Source organism: Opisthorchis viverrini (genome assembly GCF_000715545.1).
Source record: "Opisthorchis viverrini unplaced genomic scaffold opera_v5_19, whole genome shotgun sequence".
NCBI lineage: Eukaryota > Metazoa > Platyhelminthes > Trematoda > Opisthorchiida > Opisthorchiidae > Opisthorchis > Opisthorchis viverrini.
Window position 1 is genome coordinate 1,043,001 of NW_008751675.1, and position 18,483 is coordinate 1,061,483.

General features: G+C 45.6%; 1 protein-coding gene across 1 annotated transcript in view; it reads left to right on the forward strand.

Annotated features, from left to right (window-relative positions):
- T265_01746 (hypothetical protein) overlaps positions 1–18,483 on the forward strand; it is a gene marked incomplete at both ends in the record, with an annotated part of 56,347 nt that overhangs the window by 33,201 nt on the left and 4,663 nt on the right. Inside the window, 2 exons of the mRNA XM_009165836.1 lie at positions 10,504–11,064; positions 13,850–14,074. Coding sequence (XP_009164100.1) covers positions 10,504–11,064; positions 13,850–14,074 — 786 coding nt within the window. The remainder of the gene's footprint in view (positions 1–10,503; positions 11,065–13,849; positions 14,075–18,483) is intronic.

Consider the following 18,483-nt stretch of genomic DNA (forward strand, 5'->3'; position numbering starts at 1 on the left):
TTCTGTCCAGGATGTCAAACTGAGAAGGTGTATACACTCTCTCATAACTGTGCTGGACACATCCCCTCCCCAGTTTCACCTTTTTTACTCTTCACGGCTTCCTCCAAACAAATCGACTTTGTTATGCGGCAGTAGAGTAGTGTTAGTGATCAAAACTTTAATGTGCCTTGATGATTATAAACTGGAAGACTTGGATTTGTCCCTGTGAAGGAGTCTTTTCCCGGTGATCTTCGTCTACTCTGCTTTGTTTGACCTGCTAGATTCCATCGTCAGCTAAGCGATTCCATTGCGTAACCATCCAACTGGTGAAACAGCTTTTTCAACTGTTCCCATAATCATGGATTTTTTCAGAAGTCCGTTGGTATGGAAACATAAAACATCAATCATTCAGTCTACTCATTTGTCGACTGACCAGATCGATGTCACTCACTATTTTTGTTCATAAAACGCACTATTTCCGGTAAATTACATGACCCTCGACATTTTCTCTGTTTGTGTGTGTGTGTGTGTGTGTGTGTGCGCACACACACACAATTTCGGCACATTCCCACAATCCAGGTTTTTGTATATGTGGTAGCAACATCACAGATGTCCCGTACATTTTTCATTTCAAGGTCAAATAGGGTAAGTTTCTTCTCGCGTCGTTTAACATTGCGCAGGTGATCGCATAACACTCAATCTACTATACGCGTGTTCTTGCGTGTGAAACCACGACTACTCTAACCTGCCTTACAGTATGTGTGTTTTAGTAGGGTCAACATGGGTTTGCTAAAAAAAACTGGTTCTCTAGAACAACAATATTGATTATTCGCACAACCATGTGAAGAGTGGAAACGAGCAAGAGGCGGTCAAACAATGACTTGGCAGTGAAGTATAAAAGCCATTACCAGCAAACTCGGCTGCGCTGGTCATCGCCGTCTTCGTGGATGAGGACTCCGAGACGGGCCACATCAGTGGCTGGAGACATTGTCAGAAGTGGTCCAGTCGCGCCCTCAGTGGAGCTCGTACATCCAAGGTATTGCCTTCAATGCATAGCTCCCTTCCCAATCCCTCTACTTGACAATCCACTGACAGTGCCGTATTTACGCACCAATTTATCAGCTCCCGGCTCCGATGCGCAGCTATCTACCCCTTTTCCCCAGATACTCGGTGAACAAAACGGTGGCAGCTACAACCAACTGTACAACAAGTACGCGGATCTTACAGCTCTAGGTTCGCAGAAGATATTCATGAATCACCTTTGGGTTGCCCTATATCTATGCCTGTAGCTACACCCTGTTTACTTTTTATGTTTCGTTTCTTTTGTTTCGTTACCTGGCTGCATATCTTAGACTAAACGCCCAAGTTCTTTTTTCACTCCTTGACTATTGCAACATCTAGTTGGACTCTGCTTCCATTGGTCGTCTGAAGCTCTGTTCGCCTATTACCGGGCATAATGCACCCCGAAAGAGCAGGAGATAGGGTATTTGCTTTGGCCAAGGACACTGTGATGGACTTTTCGGTTGATTGACTACTTATTTTAACAAGATTATGCTCTACGTGAAACAGTGCCGTGGATTACAACGGCTTAGCCGGATTCTCCCAGAGTACTGTTGGATATGGCAGCTACCCTACCTATTGCATCACATCGACGGTATGGGAGGAACAGAGTCACCATTGTTACCCTCTGACTCATCCTTATGGGCGGGGCTTGCTTTGCCAGTCGCGGCGCAATTGGTTGACTTTCATTCCGGCAATCTGGTTGCCATGTCTCAGAAACATGGTGATACCCGTGTAGGCGTGCCTAACTCTCATGATACGCAGTGCTTTCGGTTAGCCAAGATATGTCTGACTTCACTGTACTTCTTACCTCGTACGGGCATCGTTCTCACATATTGGGTGTGACCATCTCGTGCTCAAACATCACATGCACTGCAGTTCACGTTGAACACGCAGTCAACTAGACATGGTTCAGTCAATGTAGTCAGCAAAGTCTTCAGAAAGCCTGGTTAGAGTTTTCACGACATTCGTTCGAAGCGTCAACTTGAGTTATGGGTACTTTCTAGGTCACAATGCAGAATGTTTGTTCAATACATTTGCTGATTAATCGGAAAAGTAGAATGCTAAACGGTTGTTTGAAGAAGTTCCCTTTGATCCCACGGGAAACTGATATCATCGCCCTGTTGTCCTAATTCACTTCCCATATCCTGTTCTTGCAAATTTACTGTTAACTACTCACTAAACTGTGAATAATGAGCCCGAACTTTGGAAATGGAGAAATGTCGCAGTGTCCTTGATTATTGGACGTGTTATCGTCCAATCATTTGAGTGCCATTCAAATAGCGTTTGATCTGAACTTTTGGGGACTTTGGCTGCGTCCCCGTTTTTTTTTCTTGTGATCAAAAATGTGTTGGTGAGACAAAAGACAAGTCGGCAGGCTGCCTTAATCGGCTTACATCTTCGTCGGCACAAAGCACGTTTATCTTAAACGTTCGATCGACTGTGTGGAGAAGTTTAGCGCCTTTGGTTTAGTGACGGGTCCAATAACAGTCTAAATGTATGCAGCTCACACCGTTCGTATGTTGAAACTATTCGTGGGCAGTTATCCTAGAACCCAATAGATGTTCACCGAAAGTGTCAGCTCTTGGGAAAGGAGATTCATCATTCACCATTATCCTCCTCACAGCGACCACCCCGCTGCATTGAGCAGTTTTGATTGGTTCATTCAAACTCTGGTCTTCGTTATTTCTCTGTGCATCGGCTGAGCTGCAGTTACTGCTGTTTCACCGGCTATACTCTCTTCACCCAAAATTAAAAAACTGTAAATAATCTACCAACCGACATTGAATGACCATAACCTCTACGGCATCTGCCTCCCAGGAGAGACTTTCTGGCGGACTGCACCAACCGCCGCCCTGGAGGGGTTTTGCGGTTCTCCTACGAGTGATTTAGTTCTGATGTCTCATGCGCAATCGTTTGAGCGCGATACCAACGGCAGAATCAAAGTGAAGCCCGAGCAAGTTTAGCTACGCTTAGTTTGGACGAGACAAACCACTTTATAATTCATGTCATCCGGGGTGCTTACCTGAGACAGCTGTGAGACTTTCAGGCCGCCTTGTTTTCGGCGGCGAGTAATGTGGCTGGCGTATTCGTCTGATATCGCCTCAGCGATAACCGGACAAGCAGTCATGCGGTCGGTACGACGCTGGTTTTAGACAGCCTTTCTGGCTGAGTCACCAAGATTGTACTCGACCAACGGAGTGAAATTAATGTCTCCACATTCGTCTATGTCGATTCAAGATGAATAGGAAATCCTGAGGATGATTCAAAGCGCTGCGAAACATGTGGCGCTGCATTACCCAGTCCCAAATAATTGAGGAACCCTACGTGTCATGGAGGCTCTTCCGCCGGGTGACGTGTATCACTTGGCCTGTCTTGAAACCAGGACAAAGATCAGTGAAGACAATCTTGAAGTAGCGTTAATTGTTGAAGTCAATTTTTTCCTTAATTTTGAATTTCAAATCCACGTATCTTCTGGAGTTTGGATGCATTCTCCAAAAAGCCATCGCTCCTTAGATTTTTCAAATTCTTTCTCTTATTGGTTAGCATCCGACAACTCTGATATCTTGAAGTTTCTTGTAAAGCCGCATAGCCGAAACCCGACAGATTTTATTCAGGTATGCACATCAGAATGCTTTTGCTGGTTGTGAATTCTGCTGCATACACGTAAGCTTTTTGAAAGTAGCTGAAGCACAGTCGCTCGGTACTAGACAATTGGGTTACCATCTTCTTGCTTTCGAGGCGCCTACCATCCATTGGACTTGCACGGCCTGCGTGCTGCGCCCTCTGTAGGACTGCTCACTGCTAGTCCAGTGACCCTGTTTACTTTAACGCTCTGTTAGCTACCTTGCCACATCCTCTTGTTCCGGTACTTAAGAGCGCAGCAACTCGGATAGTCGGAGATAAGCCCCGCCAAAAAATTAACCCCGCCACCCAAAAAATATTAGAAAAAAGAGGATATGAAATTTAGACTTTTATTGAAGACGGTGAATTGAAACATGTACCAAAGAGATTTGTTGGTTTGTGTGTGAGCTTCAGTCGGTGCATCCACAAAGTTATCCGTATGGTTAATCGTTTCATGAGTATAATTCATGTCAATCATCGTTTCAATTCCTTGGTATGATGCCCACCTATCGAAGATGGGCATTGAGCCGGGAGCGATGCAGGCCTGGATTTTGTCTATCAAGGTGGCCGCAGTCCGATCTGGCACTGTATACATAAACATCTCTTTAGTTTCCCGGAAGATCCCTCCGAAAATCGACTGCTGGGGGAGGACTCGCCTTGCGTGGTCTTTAGGGCGAAATATTAGCGTTTCACCGATCTCGACCTGGGCTCCGATAACTGTTGGAGTCTGTAAAAGCCACCAGGCGCAAGCTTCTCGAAGAAAGTTCTTCCGGTCAACAGTGGTCGTGTGGCTAATAGATAATTCTTCTAAGCAGAATTTGGTGTGTGCCGAACTTTTGGAACAGCAATAAATGAGTAGAATCACTGTCCTAAACTCCATCCTAGGCCGCTCCAGCCAAGTTTCCCTTCGAAGACCGATTTCTTGCCGACACTGTCGGGCACTACACCTTCATCTGCTTGTCTGGAAAAGATCCGGTAGTCCAGCAGGTTTGAACTGCACCATTTTCCCGCAGGCCAATAGGATAAAACCGTCTTATTAGCAGCATGCTTAAGATGGGAACGCAGCATCACTGGGGCTGACTTGATGTGCCATCGGCGCCTTAATCATGACAATAACGATGCGGTAAGCTGTGTACTCACCGCATAACTCAGTTGAGACCGCAACAACTCAGTGTAATTCACCTATCTGTCGGCGCCCATCAACTGATCAACAATTATTGTTTTCGAAACAGACAAAAGGCCTTAACAATAAGTTTGTAGATCATTCACAAAGCGCAAGGTTAACGGAACTGAACTTTCACTCTAAAATTACAGCAAATCTCTTTACACTCATGGCCTTCTACTACGAACCGTGAAGTACAGATAGAAATATGTTTTATATTTGTCGCTAAAACTCTAAACAGCGCATTTCCTGCTGCTTTAAACTCCTGGTTTTTCGGACTGTTTTTCTTCAAGATGCCCGAAAGCTTCTTCCTAGATTATGAAAAGACTCTTAATTACTCTGTCTGCGCTATATCATGCGTTATATCATGGTTAATTTGTCAGGTAGCAAACCGGCGCAATGTACACTGCTCTTCCTTAATTCATATGTGTTAAATCAATACATTGATCCTGACTAAGCAGCGCACATTACTGACTATCTTGTCTCCCAAGGTGTTTCTATGGTACTTTTCGCCGAAAAACATAGTCCTGAGAACCAGCTATAATCTAACTGTTTCTCACGTGATTTAGCATCAATTTTTCCCAACTTATCTGTGATCTGATCTCTGAAAGAATCTAACTTTCATGTTCACTGGGTTTCCGAAAATCGTCTTGCTAAATCCCAACACACAGAGTTTGTCCGAGTGAAATTGAATGAAGCGTTCGAATGATATCTTCCTGTCTTCCAGTGTTGCAATGTTAAACCCCACTTCAACGGAATGACACAATAATTGTGCTGTCTGTACAGACTGTGGCTTCAAGAGTTGCTGTTTACTTCGGGTATTCTAGCCATCCTCAGTGGAATGGCTATGCTTTGTTCAGGGATCACCATGCCAGGTTTCCAAGGTTCAGGTAGAAATATACACATACGCATACAAATTAGATGATACCAGTCACATGTTTCGATATGACCCCCAGGTGAATTCCGAGTGAAGACCCCCACGCGAGAACTGGTTATTTTCGGCCGGTCAGCAGCCAGTCTGTGCTGAGAAACTTAGGTGGTCCGTCGCGGTCACTTTTGTGGTTTTTGACTATGAATCTCTTGAAGAACAACATGGATAGCAATTTCGGTACTTGAAAGAACAACCTAATCGCTCATTCGGAACATCTTTTTGGTACCATGTCACCCGAAAAAAGTACGGGGGCTGAGATATCTTCAGGCTACCCAAGCCTAAACCGTTGCAGTCGAAGTGCTGAACCTTCTCTACCTTCGGGTCAGTAAGTTCACATCCTAACCACTGAGCCAGCTCTACAATCGGCTGCTGTTAGTAGAATAAAGATATCCGGACACAACCAACTCATCACTGCTTTCTCTCGTTAATCGAGAAGCTTTCGACGATCAGCTTTTGTTCTCATACATGAGTGAAAAGCCCATGGAACCGACTGCTCGATCCGATCTCCTTGTGACGGACAGACCGAATGTGGCTAACAAAGTGATCTGTCTAGAAAAAAAACATTTTGGGAGTTGCTTGATCCCCCCCCCCCGCATGAGAATTCGTCACAGTCAACAGGTGATTGAAGGGTGAGTGGCGCCCCACACTGTCTAGGTGGGAGTTGATCACATTGGTGAACAGCCGCTCGTTGCCGAACGGTTAAGTGCTCAAACTATGAGCTGAGGGTCGGGGGTCCGAAACTCCTTAGTGGAGTTTCGTCAGATGCGCATTGCTACTGATTTCCAGTAACGATGAAGCAGCCGTACACCGTTTCTCGGCTTTTCAGTATAAAGTGAATGAGCCGTCGGAATGAAATTTCCGCCAAAAAATGACAGTACCGATAATACAAATCCATAACCCCAATCGACACTGATGTGTCCTGCATCGACTGCGTTCCATTCTATCCTCTCGTGAATACTTTTGCTTTTTGAGGCCCGATACTTTTTATTTAGGTTTTGGGGACCGGAAGGTACCTCGTGTAAATAGTCGAAAGACTTATCTCGACCTTCACTGCACTGATCACATGGTCAAAATCAGACCTAGTGGGCTTAGACATATAGGCTGGTCAGTTCGAAATACATACAAATTCGAGAGCACATTGCTCCATTCGAGTGGGTTATGTATCTTGTCAAATTCACCTGGTGAGTCTGGCAAGCCGTAGGCTTGTGCACAACGAACGACATCTACCCTTTCTTCCTGATTGTTTTGCATATTTTGAGCGCTTCCTGTTCACTTTCACCAGTTTGCACCTGATCCTCACCACAGTAAAACATCATGAGCTTATCTTGTGGCAAACTTAGAACTTTCACAAGACTTTACCGAACTGCTTTTGTCAGATTGACCACATCCGTTTTAGTTACGTCTTGCATGTCTGTTTAAACGTTTTACTACCAGAGTAACAATGAACGAATCGTCCTAATATCGCACAGTTTCCGCGTGCACTCGGTAAGCAACCCATAGATATGAAGCCTGCGATTTTATCATCTTCTCCAGACACAGTTGATAAATCAGAGAAGGCTAGATCCACCGAACTGCATATCCGGTAGTTTGCGTTCTCTGGTCTCCCTGTGGTCTGTGGCACATCAATCCTCTTACCTTACTGTTTAGTTGATCAATCATGCACCCAAAGACTGAAGTTCCTCAACCTCATCTCCAGTTCAGTTCACTTGGATTTTAGGGTTTTTTCTACCGGCTACTGTGCCAATGTATCTCACAGTCTAGGCGTAACACCATACTCATCAGTTTGCTGAAAACTCTTCGAAAGACCACGCCCACCTGATGAGCCCCAAGAAAGAGCGAAACCTGTCGTGGGCTGTTGAAGAATTTTCAGCAACCTTACGAGTAGTGTGTTGCGTCTAGATAACTATGCATTAGGATTGCTGGAATGTCGTACCAATTGAAACATGAGGTAGCCTAGTGCAATGCATTCAGTTGAAGCGTTAGATTCGACTGCATTCAATTGATTCTCCTATGAAAAGTAAATTTATGTGCAAATGAGAATATTCGTCGAAATCTACTATTCAAATTGATTACTCATTTGAGTAATTAGAGCCACTGCATCGTTTAGGTTTGAAGCAGGGACCCGAGTTGACCCCTGTACAGACTAATTAGGCCTCTTTATGTAAATATATGTGAGCTGCAGTCAGGCATCTCTCGATGAAAGTAGAGGTGTTACTACCTTTAAATGGCAAATACAGATCGATCTGTGGGACAGGTGAGTCAAATATCGAGGACCTATCTCTGTCTGAGATGACTGTCAACGAGTCAGCGGGATCCCAGTTTCCAGCAGTGCGCCTGTCAGTTGCTACATCTCCTGAGGCATCTAGCCATCTCTTTCTATCAGGTTTTTATTCGTTAATACACGTTTACGAAGTGCGCGGTTTCGTCCAGCTGGTGCGAAACGTTTCAGCCGCAGGTACTCTCTTATCCGTGTGACCATGAGGCATCTAGCCATCTCTTTCTATCAGGCTTTTGTTCGTTAATACACGTTTACGAAGTGCACGGTTTCGTCCAGCTGGTGCAAAACGTTTTTACCGCAGGTACTCTCTTGTCTGTGTGACCGTTTTATGTGTAACATGTGTGATGAGGATTTGCTATGGTGCTTAGGTATGAGATGGCGTAATTTGATTTGAATTCACAATGATATTGAGATGCTTCTTGGCTTTGTTGAGTAGGTGGTCAAGTTCTAACACCTGATTACAATCATCACATATTTTGGAGGGGATGTCGGAACTGTAGTGATGGGTCTGGTAAAACAGTTATGACCAAATTTGATTTGAATTCACAATGATATTGAGATGCTTCTTGGCTTTGTTGAGTAAGTGGTCAAGTTCTAACATCTGATTACAATCATCACATATTTTGGAGGGGATGTCGGAACTGTAGTGATAGGTCTGGTCAAACACGTTCTCCCAAAGTTATGACCATAAACATGTCTGCTGGAATCTCGTCCGCTGCGTGGTTATCGCGCCTCGTCCACCTGGTTAGTTCTCTCTGGCGAAGAGACAGCTGTTGCTAGGAGTCCCATAAATCAGGACATCAGTGAATGGAAACGGAACGTCAACTAGAGACATTAGGGTAATTGTCGTAAACGAAACCTCCAAAAGGTCGGCGCGGCATTATCCATTGACCACGGCACTAAGGGACGCCTTCTCGGAGAACGCCAAGTGTTTTGTCCTAGTAACCTTCTGTCAGGATTCATGATAGAAGAATCTTCTTCCGTCAGCTAGGTTTTTAGTGTTTTGTGGTACGGCGCGCAAGTGTATCAGAAGAGAGTCCAGATTTCTCCAATGTCACCACCAAATTTCTTTGTGGTGGACTTTCTGTGACTGTGTTGCCCAGTTTGTGAATAATGAATTTGACCTTTTTCGAACTGTGTCATTTGCCCTGATTCACCTGTATCGCAATTACCGCAAAGCTACTGTGATAACCTTCTGGCGTTTTACGTTACATTTCTGTTAGGTAACCAATCGCGTTTCCATCTCCACATACTAACAACCAACAATATTCCGTCTGTTCACTGCATAATGCAAAAGCTGTATCTCCTATTTGTTCCCATTTTGCGTTGGTGTTTCACATGCGTCCTCCATTTTTGTCCTTCAAAAGTCACCGAAACTTGCGTGAGAATTAACACACACACACACACACACACACAAGATGTATGCCTCAGCAACATGTCACCCGTCCTCCTCGACCCGCCTGGACAGACATGTAGTAAGTAGTCGGTCGTTGGCTTGTTCGCCACCGCTACGCACAACTACGCACTGATGATGTCACCTCGATTGGTGATGAAACGTTTGCAACCAAATTGCCCAGCTCAGCGAACAAGCCAACGACCATCTACGCTACCTGAGCTACCGACACTCTCCTCTATAGAAAATGTAGTAAGTAGGTCTAACTACTATAGAACCATGCAGAGTACAGTGTCCTGACAACGGATGCAGAATCCGAAGAAAGTGGGTATGCTGTAGAACGGCTCATTGGTCTTTGGAAAACGGTCAGAAGCAAGGTAATGCATCTTCAGACGATACTGAAGAATGCAGATGACCTAGCCTCAATTTAGATTGAACCGACAACATCAGGCCTAGTCTACAAACTTTGTTGGTTTTAGATACGTTCCACATCCACAAGCAAAATTAGGCTTTGTATTCAATCTAATGCATAACGACATGTGCTCTGCTGGGACCAATCAAACGTCGTTCTTTGTACAGTTTCCAACCGAAAGTAAGGGAACCTCAGAGGGCGGCACAAAGGTCCCGCTGTGCTTAGGATTAATTCGTCTACTCTGAACACCTTAATGCTTAAAAGAGATAGCAGACTTAACTCATGTACATCCAATCATGTGATGTATGAATATTATTCATCACCGTCCTTGGATTCCCTTTTTGTACAGACCGAGGATTGCTTTCAATACAATCACGTATAGAATTGGTGAACAGAGCCGTGACAGTGTACAACATATCGTACATGCTGTCGCATATGTAGCAAAAATAAAGCTTGACGATATGGGGACATGTGACACAATGTCGACAGATTGGCCGGTCAACGCCGAACGAGTTGCCCCTAAAAATCTTTCATGCGTTATAGTTCACAACTTGGCTATCTGTTTTTGAACCGTGATTAATGATCTAACTGAAGTCTAATAAGCTTAATGAATTTCTCCTATTCCATTATCCATTACATCGCTTTCTTCTACATCCATTTACAGGCCGACCGAATTGTCCATTGCCAGGAGGCAACTGCCCCAACTGCATTTATCTGCCTGATAAACCGCCTTTTAACAGCAGTCCCCGTCCCCAACCCTTCAGTCCCCGACACCGCTCCCCATGTCCCAACACCCAAGGGCGATTGTGCTCCCTCGCAAACTGAGCCGCCAGTTTCCAGTTTGCAGGCCGCCCGCACTCTGGTCTCCAAGATCGGAACCTATGGGTTAGATGTGTCCCTGATTCGTCTATTGGCCGCACAACTTTTGACCCCCGTCGAACTAGACACTATGTCCTCTTCTCAAAATGCGATCAAATCACAAGGAACTGTTGCTTCGCTTCTTTGTTTGAATCTTCTTCATCTTATCCCCTTATTGTTGCGTTGGTCTAAAGAGTCACGACCCAGTCATCTGATTATCGATCTGCGTTTGCTGGAGCTGATTGCAATTGCTTGTTTGGAACTTGGATCTCTTCTTCTTCCTCACTCGTCTGTGCCCGTCGATCAAGACGAAGTTGGTCCTCGTCGAACTAAGAGTAGCACCACCGGTCCCCAGAGTTCGACAAAAGTACGTATTTTTATAGCCTCTCATCCCCGTTTTTTTTCAATTACAATTAGTAAACTTGTTTGCTTACGGATATCATGTGACAGTTGGCTGACGCTTCTTGTTCTCTTACTAATCGGTTACTAATTTGGTATTTTACACTGGCTTCATAGTCGACTCGCGTGGCATAAAACTGATTTTGCTCTCATTTGGGTTGTACTGGTAGATCCCTGCAGGATCCGAGGTCTCGATAGCAGTTGTAATGATATGTTTCCCAGCTTAGTTCTTGATCTGAATCTTCTAAGCTAGCGTCTCAGTCAAAACTACCACCAAAGGTGCACAGCGTGTATTCAAACTATATTGAAAGTACTTGCATAGCGCGTTGGGTATAAGGTATATCTCGCGACAACATTCCGGAAATTCTTGCTTCTGGCATTGTCAACCGGCATTCGGCCCTGGGTCATTCTCGTCTGTTGGGTTCATAATTTCGACCAATCAGAGCTTGCCTTGATGTCGGACCGGCAACGGCCCGAACTTTTCGCCAATCATGTGCGGGATACGCTTCTCGGCCGTAGCAGCGCCTAACTGCGAGTGGCATCGGTGTGGAATTCAGCATAACAGTAACAGATGTACTTCTCCCTGTTTTAGCAGACTACTAAAATTATCTTCCTTATGCAATATCTCATAGCGTATACAGCATTGTATGCGACAACTTCGGAAGCTTAGAGCTGGATTTTGAAATCCATGCTTTGTAAGGTCCCGGACGATCTATCGTTTCACAGTCGACTGAGTAGTGTTCAGCTGTTCACTCTCGAGACTGTTCATTGCTAGTTGGAGTTGGTTTAAGAACCATCCTCAAATCCACTTCACGTTCATCGATCTGTTACCACAATGCGCTAGTTTGACATCTGCCGATCGATCTGTTTGGCGGAATCACTGGATCAAGTCGTGCTCAATGGAATAACAAGTCCAAGCGACTGTTCTACTTCTACCTGCTACTTGTCTTCCATGTGAGAACAAAACGGTTAGGTGATGTATGTTATTCGTAAGGATGTTCCTGAGATGACGATCTGTTTGGTGAGTCTGTGATGATTTGTGGCGTCTATAATGCGTTTCGAAAGGCCACGTACAGACTATCCGACGCAACTTTCAGGCTACCGTTCTTGAGGCAATGATTTTATGACAGATTTTGGCTTCCGTGTGGTCCTACAAGCGGTTTCCCCAAGACAACTTGGTCCAGGGAACATCTCCTTTTAGGAATCCTCGGTATTTGGTGAAACCCCAACGTGATTTGAACCCGCGACCTTAAGATTAACGGTTGGACGCGATACTACATGACCTGATTTGCGTGTCTGAAAGATGGGGGATTCTGTCGTGCTGATGTGTGATTTGACTGCACTGTAGCTCAGCCACTTTGAGTCGAATGGCTAGTGGCTACCAACCGCTAGAGTACGGTTTCGAAACTAACTGGACACTCGTGAGATACACAATGTTGATGACGCCCAACTAGGATGAAGCAGCTGTGTACTACGCCTTTACTTTGCGGTGTTTAAGCGCGCTTTTGTATACTTTAAGCAACACGTACGGTGAACCGCATCCCTCATGGTGTCTGAAGCTTTGACGATCGTGGATGTCTACCATGATGGATGGCAGGCACAGCTGATGAGCCTTCTACTCTCGCAAATGAACGCTCCACTAATGAACAGTCGTTGTTCTGAAACACCATATTCCAATCGGGAACAGTATGGCCTTCTTTCAAGAGCAAAGAACTCTTCTTGAAAAATAGTCAACATACTCCAGAGGGTTTTCTATTGGAGTCCAATGGGACATTCACGAAAGGCAGCCACACCAAAGAATCAAAACTGATAATTATGGTGTTTTAGTGAATTACTGATTTGGACATCAGGGATGTAGCCCGTTCCCGAGTGTTTTACCCCTGAGTGGGTCTCAAGAGGTGGACTAAACGTGACCACTCGACTGCGGATTTCAGAACCGCACCTCCCTCTACCGTTGTTGGGTAAGTTACAAGTGAGCCTTGAGATAATCCGCCTTGAAAGTTCAGATTGTGTGACCTTCACTGGCAATTGCTTTCTTCGCACTAGAAATTCCACTCACCGCACTGGACGAGCCTCAGTAAACAAGACTCTCCTTGTGGTTGAACTTCTCTGGAACGGACCACAGCCGGTCAACCTCCGGGCCCATGGTTTAGCGATTATCTAGTCCTTTTGAACATTTGAACAGTGTTCACTGATAGACACCGGTCAGATTGTTTATCTGTCCGTCTTCGCTGAAGACCTCGCAGCTAATTAGATGCTCATAATAGAAGTATGTTAGGATAACTGAACCACATAAGGATATTCAACAACATTGGGACTCACTCTTCCCAGCGGAAAGATATCCCGCTCCGATTGACCGTTAAACATGATAGCAGTCCACCAGTGATTGGGTTACGCCGATCAAGAAGTGTGTCGTTAACTTGACTATGAACTTTTTGTCGCTGCTCCAACGTCATGCCAGCCTGGGCGGTTAAAATTGTTTTTCCTGATAAGACAACCCCGCCGTCTTCTGAATTTCTCATGTTCAATCAAATTTTGATTTGTGATGCTCGAATCAATGCCATCTCTTACGGATTCATGATGCCATTGTGTATGGTGAATATACCGGGAAAAATCAGTGAATTCCTGCCACCTGTTGCGATGAGTTTTTCTGGAAACTCAACCACTTGAGTGTAGTTCACTGTCATCTTCAAGCCATTACAACCTACTACTGACTGTATCCTACCTTCATAATTGTAATGTTTCTTCTACAGGCCACAAGTAAAACGTGTTCTTCTGCACCTGGCAAGCGCACTCCACGGAAGCCATTGACTGGCCAGACCTATTCTGCATCTACTCAACTCCATGTATCCATGCTAGCTGGCCTGGAAGCCATGAATGCCTTGTTGAACCACGTCGCGAACGTGGTCCGAATCGCTCTGGCTGCACGTGCCACAAACACCCCCGAAGGAGAAACTGCTGCAATGGCAGCGGAGGAGGTAAGTATCGGTGTCTGAATACATAGACAGCTCTTTCGGAGTTAAGCACACAAGAAAATAAGAGCTCTCGGGACACTCCCCGATCAGGCTTCCTGTAGTTTTGGACGGTTAAACTTCCCTGGAATTCGCGACCTTGAGCCCAGTTTACTCATCCGCTACTCGGAATAGTTGCCTGTCTGAACTTGTTGTATTGTGGGTGGCCGTCTACTGGTTACGCCTGCACTGAGCCTGCCAGACTAGCCGATAGGGAGACGACAGAAAACTCGGGACACGGCTGTATTGCCAGGACAAAACATACAGAGCGTCTGCGTGAATATATAGGATGACTAAGTGGCTAAATATGGTCGTTCACTTGTTCGCTCCGTACAGCCAATGGCGGTGTTTCGGTCGTGAACACCCTCAGGCCCACTACGGTGGTCGTGTGTTGCTAGGCCGTGTTTGGTGCGATCCGCCGACTCACCTACTTTCCGGACGTGTCGTAGCGATGGGGACCTTGGGGATGCGTCACTCTCTGTCTGGGCGCGCCCTGACAGAACTGAACCATCTACATCCATCTACTCGACTTTTGGAGGTTCTTAGACAATGAGTCTTTTTGGAAGAACTCTATGTACTGAGTGAACTCCAAGCGTGGGTCACTCAAACGCCGCAGTTCTGCAAATCCTGATTTGTCTGGATATGATTCTTGACCAGTGGAGCCTAAGCTCAAACAGACCACTGAAAACAGCCTACATTTTCATAGCAGATTGTCGTCTAGTTACTGTCGTACACCCTCAGTGACGGAAGTCCTTTTTAAAACCTTTCAGAAATTTTCATTTCTCAAAATAAACGAACGCTTTGGCGCTCAGTGGCTGGCTGGCTGGCTGGTTAACAACTCCCTATGGAAATTTTCGGTTTCACTGAGATCACTGTGAGTGCTGACGTGTGCAGGTTTACACCCTGGTGATGAGTCACCGTAATCACACTCTAAGGTTTGAACTATCAGGTGTAAAATGATTACCTGTGTGTGTGTGTGTGTGTTGGGTCTCTGCTAACACGTGCGATATGCCTGAAGAGGGTGTAGCTAAAAACATTGAATGAACGATCCTGTACGATTTCTCGCCATATCGCTAAACTTCGGGCTACAAGCTCATGTTTACAACAGGCTGAGTGTTACGATCACCAACGCGAACTATGATAACTTCACCCGGTGTCACTTTGAGCCGTCGTTAACACGTACGGTTGGTAGGTGGAGGAGAAGCTGGATGGACGTGGTATGTTTTTTGTGACGTAATGTCAGTGCGTAGAATATCGTCATAATGAGTACGGATGTGTGTATCAGTTCATAGGCGACTGATGTTGGCGTCTTGCCTTGTTTTTGTCGGAGGCTTCTAGGACGATAATTTTGGGGGTTATCCAATGGATTATTTCGATGGCTGCTGTTACACCGAATCCTGGGGTACTCCCCTGTGAATGGGGATCAAGATGTACACAAAGTCTATCGTTGCTATGGTGCTATTTGTACTGTTAGCCTGGCTTGGCACACACATGAGTATAGTCTTTCGGCTCCCAGCCAGTGGATGTGGTTACGAAGTGGTTCTGAAATCTACGGCTTAATTGCTCACGTTTAAAGTACTAGCGATGCTTTTTGATTAGGCAGGTTTTGCATGAATTTCATTTGTCACTTGGTCTGGAGATTTGAAAAGATTGTTAAATCGGCTTCCATCATAGACACTAATGTAGTATTTTTGTATGCCCTTCAATAATGGCTTGTTCTTGCTCAAACGTGGACACGTGTCAGGCCGTTGTTGTTGAACCAGACCGATCGATAATTTGGTGACTGCTGAAACAGGACACGATAATACTTTCAACAAGGCTCAAATCCAGGCCTCTTCTAAGTGTTGCGTTTCCTCAAAAGGAGGTGTTATTAGTGCACAGGTGGCGATAGCCATAATACAAATCAGAAGGTGAAGGTGCACTAATAAAAGTTTTTAGTATTTCTGTGACACGTACAAAAATGAATACAATGCGAAAATGGGAGCAAGTCAAAAAGGGAACGTATCGGATGCGAGAGTCCCTTGGTGGAAGTCCGGACGGCGGGAACGTGTTTTTCTCCGCAGTTAGACTGCTACACGTACTCCATGGTTGTCTGTGGACTTGTGGAGAGGTTGACGTCCTGCTCCCTGCGCGCGCGCGAGTCTGTGTCTTGACTGGGTTCGGTTTGCGTTTATGTAGGTCCCAGTGCGTAAACGTGGGCGCGTCGGCACATGATTGGTCGCTACGCTGACTAGGCGGTGCAGACAATCGATGTCCGATGAGTCAGCTTAATGCGACGTGTTTGTGCATATGAGAAAAAAAACAAGCCTCGCGATCCAGTGAGCGGCTGAGTTGAACAGTCAAATATGTGGGTGACTGGGTCGCTACAGCTACTCCCCCTCCAGCGAAAGAGGAAAATAGATGCGGAAGACATCCAACAGCATCGAGTGAGCATGGTCGAATCGGTAGTCCGAAGTGGGAAAGGTACCGATGTGAGTGTAAGTATGGCGAAGTATCTTTGAACGTTGACATTATAGACAAAGCCTTGTCCATGAACGTATGTCTTTGTTCATATTCGCCATAAGAAACGTCGAATAAAGAGTTTCAGAGATGAGAGTCCGTCGGGGGTTGAAATGTAATGTAGAACATGAAAAAAACTTGCCAGCGCATTGCTGATGGAGCGAGTGGATGCATGAAGTAGTTCCAGAATGATGGAAGATGGACAGACGCGGCATCGATATTTGGCTGAGTTAATAGGGGGGTTGGTGACTGAGCCGTAGGAGTGTCAGACATGAGTAGAAATATGAATATATGGGAGTCCAAATGAATAATTGTCAGGATTTACCTGAGTTCAGTCACGTCAGGCTCACCAGTTATTAGTGCACAGGTGACGATAGCCATAATACAAATCAGAAGGTGAATGTGCACTAATAAAAGCTTTTAGTATTTCTGCGACACGTATAAAAATAAATACAATGTGAAATGGGAGCAAGTCAAAAAGGGAACTTATCGGATGCGAGAGTCCCTTGGTGGAAGTCCGGACGGCGGGAACGTGTTTTTCTCCGCAGTTAGACTGCTACACGTACTCCATGGTTGTCCGTGGACTTGTGGAGAGGTTGACGTCCTGCTCCCTGCGCGCGCGCGAGTCTGTGTCTTGACTGGGTTCGGTTTGCGTTTATGTAGGTCCCAGTGCGTAAACGTGGGCGCGTCGGCACATGATTGGTCGCTACGCTGACTAGGCGGTGCAGACAATCGATGTCCGATGAGTCAGCTTAATGCGACGTGTTTGTGCATATGAGAAAAAAAACAAGCCTCGCGATCCAGTGAGCGGCTGAGTTGAACAGTCAAATATGTGGGTGACTGGGTCGCTACAGCTACTCCCCCTCCAGCGAAAGAGGAAAATAGATGCGGAAGACATCCAACAGCATCGAGTGAGCATGGTCGAATCGGTAGTCCGAAGTGGGAAAGGTACCGATGTGAGTGTAAGTATGGCGAAGTATCTTTGAACGTTGACATTATAGACAAAGCCTTGTCCATGAACGTATGTCTTTGTTCATATTCGCCATAAGAAACGTCGAATAAAGAGTTTCAGAGATGAGAGTCCGTCGGGGGTTGAAATGTAATGTAGAACATGAAAAAAAACTTGCCAGCGCATTGCTGATGGAGCGAGTGGATGCATGAAGTAGTTCCAGAATGATGGAAGATGGACAGACGCGGCATCGATATTTGGCTGAGGTAATAGGGGGTTGGTGACTGAGCCGTAGGAGTGTCAGACATGAGTAGAAATATGAATATATGGGAGTCCAATGGAATAATTGTCAGGATTTACCTGAGTTCAGTCACGTCGGGCTCACCAATTATTAGTGCACAGGTGACGATAGCCATAATACAAATCAGAAGGTGAATGTGCACTAATAAAAGCTTTTAGTATTTCTGCGACACGTATAAAAATAAATACAATGTGAAATGGGAGCAAGTCAAAAAGGGAACTTATCGGATGCGAGAGTCCCTTGGTGGAAGTCCGGACGGCGGGAACGTGTTTTTCTCCGCAGTTCGACTGCTACACGTACTCCATGGTTGTCCGTGGACTTGTGGAGAGGTTGACGTCCTGCTCCCTGCGCGCGCGCGAGTCTGTGTGTCTTGACTGGGTTCGGTTTGCCTTTATGTAGGTCCCAGTGCGTGTATGTGGGCGCGTCGGCACATGAGTGGTTGCTGCGCTGACTAGGCGGTGCAGACAATCGATGTCCGATGTGTCAGCTTAATGCGACGTGTTTGTGCGTATGAGAAAAAGACAAGCCTCGCGATCCAGTGAGCGACTGTGAGTTGAACAGTCAGGTATGTGGGTGACTGGGTCGCTACAGTGTCACTTTTTGGTGCACGTCTGGAAATGCTCCTAT